General features: G+C 42.4%; 1 protein-coding gene across 1 annotated transcript in view; it reads left to right on the top strand.

The window, feature by feature from the left end:
• Nucleotides 1-14,585, top strand: part of LOC114563757 (kalirin) — a 169,698-nt gene that overhangs the window by 96,118 nt on the left and 58,995 nt on the right. Inside the window, exons 26-38 of the mRNA XM_028590599.1 lie at nucleotides 272-394; nucleotides 804-986; nucleotides 2,773-2,894; nucleotides 4,087-4,153; nucleotides 4,242-4,351; nucleotides 5,539-5,608; nucleotides 5,745-5,834; nucleotides 8,984-9,076; nucleotides 9,699-9,810; nucleotides 10,082-10,272; nucleotides 10,584-10,685; nucleotides 10,818-10,966; nucleotides 12,767-12,869. Of these exons, the coding sequence (XP_028446400.1) occupies nucleotides 272-394; nucleotides 804-986; nucleotides 2,773-2,894; nucleotides 4,087-4,153; nucleotides 4,242-4,351; nucleotides 5,539-5,608; nucleotides 5,745-5,834; nucleotides 8,984-9,076; nucleotides 9,699-9,810; nucleotides 10,082-10,272; nucleotides 10,584-10,685; nucleotides 10,818-10,966; nucleotides 12,767-12,869 (1,515 nt within the window). The remainder of the gene's footprint in view (nucleotides 1-271; nucleotides 395-803; nucleotides 987-2,772; nucleotides 2,895-4,086; nucleotides 4,154-4,241; nucleotides 4,352-5,538; nucleotides 5,609-5,744; nucleotides 5,835-8,983; nucleotides 9,077-9,698; nucleotides 9,811-10,081; nucleotides 10,273-10,583; nucleotides 10,686-10,817; nucleotides 10,967-12,766; nucleotides 12,870-14,585) is intronic.

The raw sequence follows: 14,585 nt of genomic DNA, 5'->3' as shown, positions 1-14,585 counted from the left end.
GTGTGCGTGTGGTGCGTGTGTGTGTGTGTGTGTGTGTGTGTGTGTGTGTGTGCTTTAGTGAAACAAAAAGAAATAGTTCTGGCTGGATTTTGGCTTTAGGGAAATGTGCAGCACTAAAGGGACATCTGGTTCATTTTATCAGGGAGTGAGTTTATTAGGGAATATACGGATATTGAGGATCAACTTTATCTGTTGAAACAAAATGTCTCCCGTGTGTGTGTGTGTGTGTGTGTGTGTGTGTGTGTGTGTGTGTGTGTGCGCGCGCGCGCAGGCATTGGATTGGATCCAAGAGACCGGTGAAGTTTACCTGGCCACACACACGTCACCTGGTGACAGCAACGAGGAAACGCAGCAGCTCCTCAACGACTACCGTCACTTCAGACTAACTGCCAAGGTACGCTGTGTGTGTGTGTGTGTGTGTGTATGCGTGTGTGTGTGTGTGTGTGTGTGTGTGTGTGTGTGTAAAGGTCGGCTACTGGCAGCTTTATTGAGCCTCAAAGGACCTGCTGGGAACATCGAGCCAGTAGAATATATAAACACGGTATCTCCTTGAAATATATTTAGACTCGACAGATTACTGACACTCGTGTAAACTTTGAGTTCTACTTGTGTTTGTTTTTTTTGCACTCTCTATGAGACATGACATTTTTTTAAGGAGGTGAACATATTTAATAAAATCCATTATTCTTAGTATGAAAAATACAGGTATATTCTGTATTACGGAGTGTCATATTGGGAGTCGGAACATCAGTGACTACTCCAGTATGTAATTTGTGTGTGTGTGTGTGTGTACTCCCCCGCAGCAAACCAAGGAGAAGGTGAAGCTGCTCATCCAGTTGGCGGACAACCTGGTGGAGAAAGGCCACGCTCACGTGTCGGAGCTGAAGCGCTGCGTCAGCACGGTGGACCGCAGATACCGCGACTTCTCCCTCCGCATGGGCAAATACCAGGAGAGCCTAGAAAGGAGCCTGGGAGTCAGCTCTGAGGTGAGAACACACACTTTAGACCATGGGTCGGCAACCTTTTTAATATGAAGTGCCGTTTTGAAATGTTCTCGTCAGTGTGCCATATCAGCATTAAGCCTGTCATCACCTTTTTTCCTTTGTGCCGCATTCTGTGGAGAAGGCAACGAGTACTAGCCAATCACAGTCAGAGGAGGGCGGGTGTTCCCGTAATGCGGATGGGGAAAAAAAGTTAATCAAACTACCGTAAATAACAGGATGTGCTCCTGCCAGTGGCTGTAAAAGAGTTCATTTGGCATGCGGATTGGAAAATTTCCCAAAAACTCTCTTGCACATTAATTTCTAGTGTGCCATTGATTGAGCTACTGCGTGCCAATAGTGTCCCCCGTGCCTAAGGTTGCTGACCACTGCATTAGACTTAAATTACTCCGGATATTGAAACCAGGTAGGGGCCTTTTGGTTTGGCCGAGTAAAGTTTGGTTTCAGATTATTGACAACAATCCATTTATAAGGGGTGTAAATGACAGGGTACCTCACGATATGATACACTCAATCAATATCACGATACAGCAATTCTGCGATTATCAATATATTGCTAGACAATCCTTTAGTGATACATCATGATATTGGTCTAACTATGAATACAAAATGCCCATGAAAAGGTTAAGTGCAGGTTTTCTCTATTTATTCACACCAGGTCCCAACTGTTAGAACACAGCATAATTCGGCAGCACAAGTTTTTCAGTCCGTAAATTAAAATTACAGAACTATAGAGCTCAACAGAGTGGTTCAGGAAGTGAAAATCCCACTGATTTTCTCCATAAGGATTTAAATGATCAGCCTTAATGTCTAAACCATCCGAGGTAGAGTGACTACGAGCTACAAGGATGTAAAACCAAAGTTCCTGCTCCTTCAAAAGCCAGAAGTCCGTATGAAAACAACCTTGTTATATATATATATATATATATATATATATATATATATATATATATATATATATATATATATATATAAACGTATTCGCAATCTTATAGAGAAATTCTTAGCTACCCACAATCTTAAGCGTAACAGCAACGTCTCTAATTGGTCCAACTCCCTGTTACCATGGAAATGTTTACGGTACCCGTGATCGGGTCGCGCTTTTACCATTGAAGTCTATGATAGTTTCTGTACACAGTCTTGTACCTTTGTCTTTTTTGCCATTTTCAAAATCTCTTTTTCGCCGAATCAAATGTTTTATGGTCACGATTCCTCTTGTACTGTAGATGGTTGGCTTGGTTCCAGACGTAAAACTCTTAATATAATAATTGAATGGGGTAAAACACCGGGACCAGAGCCGTTAAAAAAGTAGGTGGCCACTGTTGAGCTCTATAGATCAGCTATGGGTCCAGACTTTGGACTTAAACGTGGCTGGGGCATCTGTCATTTTCCTCAAACTGCTGTCCCCCATCCCCCTTGAAAACCTCTTTCCTTTTCGGTTAATTTAGGTTCAAGTTTCCCTCATTCTTGTTTTGAGTGTCCAGCCATGAAGTAATGACACTGGGAGCCGGGAAGTCTATTTAGAGCGCCTATTAGGGGCGGGGAAAAAAATCAATACAGTATAGTATCGCAATATTTTCCGTGGCAATACTGTATCGATACACAGACGCCAAGTATCAATCTTTTATTATATATGTGTTGGTCAGTTTGTCTGCTTGACAATCCCATTTCGCAGCAATAAAAGTGAAGTGAGATGAACAAACAGAGAAATGTATCTTTTTAGATAAAACAGATTTTGTCCCACCCTTACCATTTATGTTCCTCTATGCAGGACAATAAAGACTTGGAGTTGGACATTATCCCCGCCAGCCTGACCGACGACCCCGAGGTCAAATTGCGCGAGCCGAACCACGAGGTCAATGAGGAAAAGAGGAAGTCCGCCAGAAAGAAGGAGTGAGTACAGGAATGAAGGCGAGAACAGAGAGAGAGAGAGAGAGCAAGTCTGTACACTTTGCTGCTTCCTAAATAGAAATTTAGTTTGTAAAACAACAGTGTGTCTGGCGTGAGCTCCATCAGCCATGTTTATGTAAACATGATTACATAGACGATAATATAGTTATGAAATAGCAGTAGCAGTGTGCATGTAGGTAGGAATGAATACATATATTTGTATATCAGCAGGTGTATTTGTATTTACTTTTTTATTCATTTTTTATTTCTTTTTTTATAAATATGTTTATGTAAAGTGGAAAAAACTAAAAATACAAAGAGGAGTACTGAGGTTATGTTGGGTTTGAACAGTGTTCAATAGAGCGGGGCGATATGGAGAAAATCAAATATTATGATATTGTAAAACAAATACCTTGATGTCAACATTGTGACGATATCGTAGGGTTGACAAATGGTGCTTAAACAAAATATTCTCACAATTAGATTTAAGATAAATAGTCATCAATAATGTGGACATAATGAATAAGTGGGTAAAGGCAAATAATAGAAAGCTAGAACAGTCTGGTAAAGTCAGAAAATTACATCACTTTACTGTAATGTAGCCTTTAAAAACTAGGAAAAGAAAACACTTAAACTCTATTACGATATTATGTTGGGTAAGCAAGGCCCTACTTTTGGATTATCGTATTATAATCGTAATTACGATATCCAAAATCTAAGTCTCAAATCACAATATTGATATAATAGCAATATATTGCCCAGACCTAGTGTTCAATCAAATAAAGTGTGTTGCTATTGCTCTTTGTAATCAACAACAAAAAAAAAAAACTGGCAATGTCATGAAGGTATGAAATACTTTGAAAAAACTAAAATAGCAGCAGTAATTCACCATTTTAACCATATGTATTCCTATCCACTCCCAAAACAGCTTTTTCTCAATCTCAGAATTTTAAAGACATCAAAGACACATAATTGTGCTATAATTGTGCTAGTAGCATAATGTCTTTCAAATCTCCTCTGCAGCCTTCTGAAATGTTTTTTGTCTCATCACGAATCTCCTGCTAGGAAGAAAAAGTCTTGGAGGAACATCAATAACCAGACACAATATAGGACCGATTGTAAAATTCATGCCGTCTGATCCTTCTTTGTGGCGTTTCCTATATTGGTCCTAACTCTTTTTTTTTCTTTTTCCCAGGTTCATCATGGCAGAGCTGCTGCAGACAGAGAAGACCTACGTCAGAGACCTCCACGAGTGTCTCGAGGTATGAAAAACCGTTCTGCTTGTCCAATTTTGTTTTGACACAACAGATATTTTCCTGTCATCCTTACGTCTGTCTGTCTGTCTGTCAGACCTACCTGTGGGAGATGACCAGCGGTGTGGAGGAGGTTCCCCCAGGCATCGCCAACAAGGAGCATATCATCTTCGGCAACATGCAGGATATCTGGGACTTCCACAACAAGTGAGAGACGCAACACCTAAAGATATACGGATTTAAACGTCAGATATACTTACGCGGGCCTCCGTAGACGGAGAGCGAGTTTACACTTTCCCCCAAAATGTTTCCTCTTTTCCCAGTGTAGTGTCTCTCTCTGACCACATATTTAAGGCTGTTTGACTCCCTGTGGTCTGTACATGAAGAATCATACAGATGTTTGTAGAGGTGAACCTCTTTTTCCCAGCTGACCATGTTGAAATGAAAGCACAGCGCACGAAGTGGGCGCGTAGTTAAAAAAAATTCGGAGGTGCGCGGCCACGCGTCGCGACACCTTGCGGAGCCTTCATGCTGGAAACGACAGCCGTGGTGACGTCATTTTATGGCTCGCGCCGGAAACACCGCGTCTACCATAAACTAAGCTTTATGCTGCAGCAGTTTATGTAACTACACGTCACAGCGACGCACGCCGCTCGGCCCTGGCTTGGTAGCGTTGCATCCCCCCGACTCATTTCCTGGTTCTCATTCTCCATAAACAACATGAAATCAACGAGAGGGTTAAGTTCTCCTGCTACAGCTTTCCGACAGTGGTCAAAAAGCACAGGGGAGACACTTTGTTTCATTCACTATGACTCTAGAGTCCTCGCTCCGTAGCGAATCACCGTCACTCTCTCACTCGCTCTACCACACACTCCCCAGTGCACACACTCATGCCGGCCCTGCTATTCTCTTAAGAGATCGACGCACACACACCAACGCACAAGTATAGACTTCAGGCCACTCACGTAGGCTACGGCGAAAGCTCTGCATAGAGCCTCCGCCGAACCACAAATCAGGCTTAAAGCAACACCAAAGATTCTTTTGTACCTTAAAATAACGTTTCCAAAGTTGTTTCAGGGGTTCATCAACTCGTAACAGGGTGAACGGCTCTTCTGCATTCGCTTTGCAGCCCTCTATCGGCTATAACCGCACTATGCAAGTTCACCAAATCGGGTAGCGGATCTGTAGTTCAAATGACATGACATACGACAGCGGTAATGGACAATTCTGCATCCAACCTGTAGGGGGACCGAAGAGGAAAAGTGCTTTGGTGTTGCTTTAAGGCCAAGTGGCCTTGACATTCCAGGCCTGGGTCCAGACATGTTCATTTAGTTTTTCTATGTTCCTTTTAAATTGTGATCTTTCTCTGTGTGCGTACGTGTTTGTGTTTCCAGTATTTTCCTGAAGGAGCTGGTGAACTATGAGCAGCTACCAGAGGATGTCGGTCACTGCTTTGTCACCTGGGTGAGAGTCGGCATTTTTCTCCAGATGTCAGAACAAAAATGGCATCTGTCTATTAAAGAGGGGGGGGATTATGAATAGAACATAATGAAAATGACCATGTAAAAGTATTTTCTCCACCTCTTCTCCCGTTTTCCAGGCTGACAAGTTCCACATTTACGTGGATTACTGTAAGAACAAGCCAGACTCCAGTCAGCTTATCCTGGAGCATGCTGGCACCTTCTTCGACGTGAGTAAACTCTTCCATCACTCCGCCACAGATCCATTAACGTCACGTCACTGCATAAATATTACTAAAATGAAAACAACTCCTTTTATTCCATCTAATCATTAGAAAAACTGCTAATTCTGAAAATGAGAAATGTCTCATGCACAGTAACCAACAGGGGGTCCGCGATAACTAAGAGGTCCTCAGCATTACTGAAGGAGGGCCGCCTGATTATTGCAAATCAATAATCAAACAATAATCATGATTGTTCTTTTTTTTTTTTTTTTTTTTTTCGAAAATCAAAATATGTCTGAAAATATACATTAACATGAATCCGACACATTATTAGCAATGCCTTTTTGCTAAGAAAAGAACATTTAATTTACACAATATTGATCGTAGGCTTACTATAGGTAAGACATTAAAACTAAACGTAAAAAATAATATGTGAATATCAATTTTCATCCATCCGGCCCAGTTTAATATGCTATTAAATGTTACACAGTGTATGTTTTTGGGGGTCCCTGCTCCGTCTCTCTTTTAGCTAAGGGGTCCTTGGCCTAAAAAACAAAAATTGTCATATCAAGGAAATCTCATTCTATACATGCCTACTCCTGTACAAATTTCAGGGAAATAAACAGAAGACTGAAGCAGTATTCTATCATGATTAAAGTGTTGCTTCAGTACAAAACACAACGGTCAACCAACGATGGTTAGATGCAGGAATGTTTTTTTTTTTTTTTTTAAGATGGATGCTTACTGTGGAGCGTGAACAAGATAAACAGGACTCCAATCTCTCATTTGAATTAGCCACTCCTGTAGGTACTCCGTCAAGCAAATTGCTTCGATTAGGAGCGGGACATTATGGTGGCTGGGAAGTGCAAAACAACATTAGAAAGAATGAAACACTTTTACAAAGCTCAAGACAAATTTACATTTTGGAAAACAAATTAACATTTTAGAAAACAAATTTACATTTTAGAAAACAAATTTACATTTAAGAAAACAAATTAACATTTTGAAAAACAAATTTACATTTTAGAAAACAAATTAACATTGTAGAAAACAAAATAACATTTTAGAAAACAAATTTACATTTTAGAAAACAAATTTACATTTTAGAAAACATATTTACATTTTAGAAAACAAACTAACAAGACGCAAAACACTTTTACAAGTCCCGAAACAAATTTACAAATGACAGATTCTTCACGGAAAGGGAATGTACCACATACTGGAAGTGACACGGAAGTGATGAGGTGTTGTATACATGTTGCCTTGACTACGGCAGTTCATTGGGGATCGAATGCGTCAATAGAGCCGCCATCTTGGAACAGGGGAAGCACTCCCTTATATGTCTTTATACTGTCTATGGGCACTCCTCTTTAATGCATCAGCGTTAATGTAGGCAACGGAAATAAAATCACTATAAATCGTCTAAATCTCATGCGATGTTCTAGTTTTTTTAAACAAAAAGACAAAGAGACTAATTAATGTGTTAATACAAAGAATATTTATTATAATCACTTGACAGATAGGAGTACAAACGGAAACTTCACCCTTTGAGGACATTGGCCCTCATTTATCAACCTAACGTAGAAACCAGCGCAGATATGAGCGCAGAAATCATCTTACGACAGGCTTCACGTGTGATTTATGAAACGTTCGTATCACACCAATCAGAGCGTAAGAATGGTCGTATAAATGCAGCGGCTGGAAATGATCGTAATTTAAATATCACGCCCCAATATATTCTGGGTTTTGAGGCCTCGCCCCTACAATTTACGACGTGGCGAGACGTAATCCGGCTGAGAAGCAACACTTTTCAGAGGTGGAGATTGAAACCCTGATATCTCTGGTTCATTTGCACTAACGTGTGTACTTTTTGGCAGCCTGAAAACTGGTATTAAAGGCTGTAGAAAGAATGCGGAATGGAAAGAGATCACTGATGCGGTCAACAGTGTTGCCGTAGTAAATCGGACTCCAGCTGATGTTTAGCCTATTTAATTTATACATCCTTGACGCATTTTCTATAGTCCTAATAGTAATATACAGGCTTCTATTGCAATCTATTAGGCCTACATGGTGTACCTATATTTAAATAAACACACGGTAGCGGAGTTTATGCAGTGTCTTTTATTTTACTCGTGTTTTTTTTCATGAGTCAGAACGAGACAACAGCTGAGGGAGAGCGCGTGTCCTCCGCCCCCCCCCGTGCTGGACCACCACCACGACCCTGTCTCCTGACAGCAGAGGGGCTGGGAAAACAAGCCGAAATAACTCGGTCAATGGCAGAAATAAATTGTTCACAACATAGAAATGAAAACCTGAATAATAAATAAAAATGTTGTGCATCGTCATGTTTCCTGTAGCCTATGAATATCATTGCCAAACATAACACTATAGGCTACCTTTTAAAAGCGAGGTATAATAATATCCTGTCTCCTTCAGTTGGTGGCTGTTCTGGACACTGCTCTCTGGGCATCTGGTCATCTGGCTCCATCGCTACATTTATGGCACCCAGTTTCCCTGCGAGATGTTGTGCAGAACCCCACAGGCTAAAACAATGTTGCAGACTTTTTCTGCCGTGTATAGGGTCTCCCCCCCCCCCTCCACTGATGCGAGCCATCTGCCCTTAAACAATCCGATGGAGCGCTCCACCGTGGCACGTGTGCGTACGTGTGCACTATTTTACCGGCTCATAGAGGTCTTCTAAAAGAGCCAGATCTGCCATTGCTGATACGTGATCAACTGATGACTTCTCCTTCTCCTGTTAAACTGATTATATGCTGCACTGCAAGGCCACGCTGACTCAGAAACTTGCGTACACGAGTTCAGACCAGACGTGAGATTTGATCGCAGCCTACGCTCACGTCCAAATTGATAAATGCCGAGCTTTGCGTAGGAATCGGCGTACGCCCGTCGTACGCCTGTTTTAGGTCGTACGCACGTTTCATAAATGAGGGCCACTGTGTGCAGCTGCAGGTTTCTAATTTCCCTCCTGCAGATTCTGGTGGTGATTGTGTAGTTCCCCTGTTTTGTCAGCAGATGGTGCTTTTTGGTCATCAAAAAAGTTCCCCACCAACCAGCCGCATGCAGAATTTATTATTTATTTATTTATGAAAATTGCATTTATTTTATGTTAGTATTTGCTGTAATTGTTTTGACAGGACATTCAGCAGAGACGTGGACTGGCTAACTCCATCTCCTCCTACCTCATCAAACCAGTCCAGAGGATCACCAAGTACCAACTACTGCTCAAGGTAGACACACGCACGCACACACAACATTTTGGCCCAGACCCAACATGTTCTGGACTGGATTGATACACACTTGCTACACATGTACACCTGCTACACATGCACACCTGCTGCTGCTGCTGCACACACACACACACACACACACACACACACACGCACGCACGCACACACACACGCACACGCACGCACGCATGCACACACACACGCACACGCACACGCACGCACGCACACACACACACACACACACGCACACACACATTACCGGACTTTAACCTTCACACAACATTTTGGCCCAGACCCAACATGTTCTGGACTCGATTGATACACACTTGGTACACACGCACACCTGCTGCTGCTGCCACACACACACACACACACACACACACACACACACACACACACACACACACAACCACACTTTAAACCTTCACACTAAATTGTGGGATACAAAAAAAGTGAAAATGTCGGTCAAATTACATCACATGTGCAACCCTAGGGAGAGTCAGGAAGTAACCAGGGCTCATGGAATATGTAGTCTAAATGTGGAGATAGAATAGCACGCAAAATATTCATCAATCATGTTTTTCGGCTCTCACGTTTGATATGCTCTCCTCTCCCACTGCAGGAGCTACTGTCATGCTGTGAGGAGGGTAAAGGGGAGATTAAAGATGGCTTGGAGGTGATGCTCAGTGTTCCAAAGAGAGCTAATGATGCCATGCATCTCGCCATGTTGGAGGGTAAGATAAGACACTGGCCATTCTACGGTAGAATTATGGTGAAGTTGCCAACATAACTTCTGTTCTTACTTACTAGAATTGATATTATTTGTCTGGAAAAGGATTTCTAAACTTGTTTGCCAGAAGTGTTTTTTTTTTCTAGATTTAATACATATAAATCTTTGAATCCATTAATTACTTTTCTGATAACCATTTTCTAAAGAAATACCATGAGTTTGCTGTATTTCCTATCACACCTAATGACTAATGTCTTGGTCCTCCTGCACCTCAGGCTTTGAGGAAAACCTGGAGGTGCAGGGCGAGCTGATCCTGCAGGACAGTTTCCAGGTTTGGGATCCACGCTCGCTGATCAGGAAGGGGCGGGACCGACACCTCTTCCTGTTCGAGTTCTCCCTGGTCTTCAGCAAGGAGATCAAAGACTCAGCTGGCAGAACCAAGTACCAGTACAAGAACAAACTACTGGTGCGTGTATACGTGTGTGTGTATGTGTGTGTGTGTGTGTGTGGGTATGTGGGTTTCTGAGTGTGTGTGCAGCAGGTGTGTATCAATCCAGTCCAGAGGTCACCTCACTGTTAGATTGCTTTCATCTTCTCTGTTTACCGTGTGTGTGTGTGTGTGTGTGTGTGTGTGTGTGTGTGTGTGTGTGTGTGTGTGTGCGCGTGCGCGCGTGTGTGTAAGAATAGCTGCTGTGTGTTTCAATCAAACAATTGATTAGCTTTCAGTGACTCACATTTTTGACAATTAAACATCTTCCCCCCTTTGCTGCCCTGCAGACATCGGAGTTGGGGGTGACCGAGCACATTGAGGGCGATCCATGTAAATTTGCTCTTTGGGCAGGGAGAACCCCCTCCTCAGATAATAAAACGGTGCTAAAGGCAAGTAAAAATACACTTTAAATGAAAACCAACGTTTGTGTCCCGTGATTAGATGTGTACTCGCCGGTTTGCTGCAATTGAGAGGCGCTGTACTGCACGCTAATAAAAGGTACTCTGTCGTTCCTCCTCCAGGCGTCCAATGTGGAAGCTAAACAGGAGTGGATCAAAAACATCAGGGAGGTGATCCAGGAGAGGATGACTCACCTGAAGGGGGCGCTCAAGGAGCCTCTTCATCTGCCTAAAACACCAGCACTGACCAAACCCAGGAATAACACTAAGAGGTAAACAAATACGCGCAAACAAGCGCACACACAAACACACAACCATCATTCAATCTTTTTGGTGCGGAAATGCCTTCAGACATTGAATTGCCATCATTGAACAGAAACATTTCATAAGTAGAAATGTTCACACTGAGGACCGAAGAGTTGTCGCCACAGGTTGAAAGGTATTTTGTCACTGGGAGAAATAACCTGTTAGAGGTTACAAACATTGTGAAAGACAAACTCAGGAGCAGCACAACTCATTTTGCATACGTGAAGAAAGTTCGGGAGACTTTGATGAATTACACAGGAGCATTTAATGAATTGAGGAGAATTTAGGATCACAAAGTATGGCGTAGGTGCCATCCCAATTTTCTGAAGTTCCTGTCTTCCTGAAGGTGTATTTAAACTCATTCTGGAGGCGTTAAGTTAAGCTGAACCTTTAAATGTAAGCAAAGATATTGCAGGCGCCTTAAACACAAATGCTAAAGCCTAGTTCAGCCTAGTCTCGCATTGCCAGACCTTCCTCCACAGCTCTGCGGATGAGGGTCTGGCTAGTCCACACAGCATTCCGGGATGGGAGAAAAACGTGCTCTGGTTATTTGGCATTTGTTTGAACCAATCGCAGTCGTCTTGGGCGCAACGGTGCCTCTGCAAAATAGTCTCGGGAAGGAACTTTTTTTCGCGGAACATTCACGTTCAAAGGATGTTTTAGTCGTGCAACAGAAAACTCCAATTGGACAGCTAGTCTAGCTAGCTGTCTGGATTTACCCTGCAGAGATCTGAGGAGCAGTTAACCATAGTCCTCAGAAATCCAACAGAGTGCCTATAATCTCTCTCTCTCTCTGGGAAGTATGCAACAGTATGGCGGGCCCACTGAACATTCCCTTATCATGCAGCTACCTAGATTCACTGAATCTATGGAGGCACCAAGTTGAAGCACTCCTCTGCCCGGAAAGTTTATGAGGTTAGGTTGGACACTGACCTGAATTAGACCCGGGGTACTACTGTCTCAACTTACATAGCATGAGTTCATAAGCTGGAAATTCCACCACAGGGGAAGAGACAGACTTTGTGTGAACAGAAGGGCAGTAACATTGGCCAGTTTATTGAGGGCAGTAACATTGCCGAGGGTCAGATTTCCTGTACAGTAAGTAAAAAAAAAAACATTCAGTATAGCCACAGTTTGGCCACAATTCAACTCAGCCTGAGAAAAATGATTTAATTACTCAGTAAATATGAATATAGCATCACCTGTATCACCTGTATGTCCTCTGCTTATATGATTAATGCAACAGAAGTTATTAAACCAACTTCATAAGGACATGTAGAGGAGATGGAATGACATAATAAGCTACTCAAAAGAAAATATAGCTTGAACACAAAAGCACACAATTACACACACACACACACACACACACACACACACACACACACACACACACACACACACACACACACACACACACACACACACACACCTCTGTAGATTCACTGAAACGTATAGTCAGTAACACACCTGGAATTTGAGCCATCATTCCTCAGATGCTTATGCAACAAGGAGATTTGGGACTCGACTGTTGCCACAACTTGAAGCGTCAGCATTGTAAACCGTGTCGCTGCGGGCAGAAACCTTTCTTTTTTGAGACTATGTTTACATGCATATAATGTTCCCGTTTTTTAGTGTGCATGTAAATGTACTCCGTGTTATCGCACTGAAATGGTTTGTGTTTGCCAGTGATTTAAACAAAGATATTCTGATTGTGTGTGTGTGTGTGTGTGTGTGTGTGTGTGTGTGTGTGTGTGTGTTTTTTTCAGGGAGGGAGGTGAAGATGGAGACAGTCAGGGAGACGGCAGCAGCCAACCAGATACCATCTCCATCGCCTCCAGGACGTCCCAAAACACTGTAGACAGCGACAAGGTATGTGTTGAAGGAGGAGAAAGGAGTTAAAGGCAGCTGATTGAGACTTCGGCTGGATCTGACTTACCCTAAATTAGGGCTGGGCGGTATGGAGAAAATCAAATATCACAATATTTATGACCAAATACCTCGATATTGATACCGCAAGGATATCGTATTGTTGACTACTGGTGCTTTCACACAATATTTACTGGGGCTGGTCCGAATACCATTTTTTGAGCTTCGAAACTTTGGTAGTAATGAGCATCGAATATTTGAAGCTTCGGAACATATTATTATCTCTAATAAAGGCAGGAATCTCTACGTGTCTGTCTGTTTGTTTGCATTTTGATTATTTTGAGAACCTTTCATCCAGACGACTTCACAAGGGAGCGCAGTGTCGTATTTGGTGCAATATAGATAGACCGGCCAGACGCGTTCAGAATTAATAAACTTTTAACCTCTCAAGGATCACCGTCTCGTCAACAGGACACTTTGTGACTGGGGCATCGCTGTAACCTCGATAAAACTTCCACTCATGAGCGTTTTTATAACTTTAAAGCATTAAATCTTTAAAATATAAAGCCATGTACACAACTGTTACAAAGTAAAAGAAAATAAAACAATTTAGCCGTAATCTGCGCAGCCGAGAGTGCATGCATACCTGTTGTCGTTGTCCTTTCAGCTACAAAGTGGTACAAAGTGGACCAAAACTTGATTTTCATAAATCCCCAAGAGTCCGAGGAAATGTAATATCCGAGCCTTATATTCCAAAACGATCTCTTCGCCTCACAATGTTGAAGTTTCTGGCCAAATCACAACGGAGAAACGCGAAACAGTTTTCCATTTCCGCACTTGTTATCGCCGCTAGCTTCTCTGCCCAGCTCGCTAAATGCTCAAAGTGGGCGCGGCGTCATCGTCTACCGACAGTATCTTCTTCGTCTTCTTTCTAGTTTATTGGCGTTTTTGCAAACCAACTTAAATGTGCATTACCGCCAACAACTGGACTGGAGTGTGAACGAGAGATAAATGCAGAAAATAAATAAACCAGAATAAAAAATAAAAAAAAACGAATATTCGAATGTCAAATTTTAAAATCGAATACCAACCCACCGAACGAATATTCGAATATTCGGGTCCAGCCCTTATATTTACACAATGAGATTTTTGATAAATAACCATCAGTAATGTGGATATAATGACTAAGTGGGTAAAGGCAAATAACAGAACAGTTACAACAGTCTGGTAAGTTCAGAAAAGTACATCACTTTACTGTAATGCAGCCTTTAAAACCAGGAAAAGACACCACTTATGTCATATCACGATATTACGATATCCAAAATCTAAGACGATATCTAGTCTCATATCACGATATCGATATAATATCGATATATTGCCCAGCTCTACCCTAAATTGTATCTCCTGGCTCCTCCAGTTGCTTCCCTTCCTCGCGTCTTAGTCTGTCCTACCGAGGAATCATGGGAGAAACGCAAGGGAATTAAGTGAGGATAGAGGAAACGAGGAAATGGGTTCTAAAGGGATGAGACGTCCTTTCCTCTGAAGCGTCACATGAATTTGTCGGCTGTATGGGCGGAGTTAGCGATGGCTTTCAGCTGCATGGCTCCCCCTCATTTGATAGCTCCTCGACTCCTCGGTCCTCGCCTGAACCGGATGTTGTTCTGTGCCTCCTCGGTGAAGGCTGTCTCAGAGCTCCAATTTTGTCCCCGAGGACCGACC

The sequence above is a fragment of the Perca flavescens genome, chromosome 11 (assembly GCF_004354835.1).
Source record: "Perca flavescens isolate YP-PL-M2 chromosome 11, PFLA_1.0, whole genome shotgun sequence".
In the NCBI taxonomy this organism is placed as follows: Eukaryota; Metazoa; Chordata; class Actinopteri; order Perciformes; family Percidae; genus Perca; species Perca flavescens.
The sequence above is the reverse complement of the archived record's forward strand: the minus strand, read 5'-3'. Positions and strand labels throughout refer to the sequence as shown.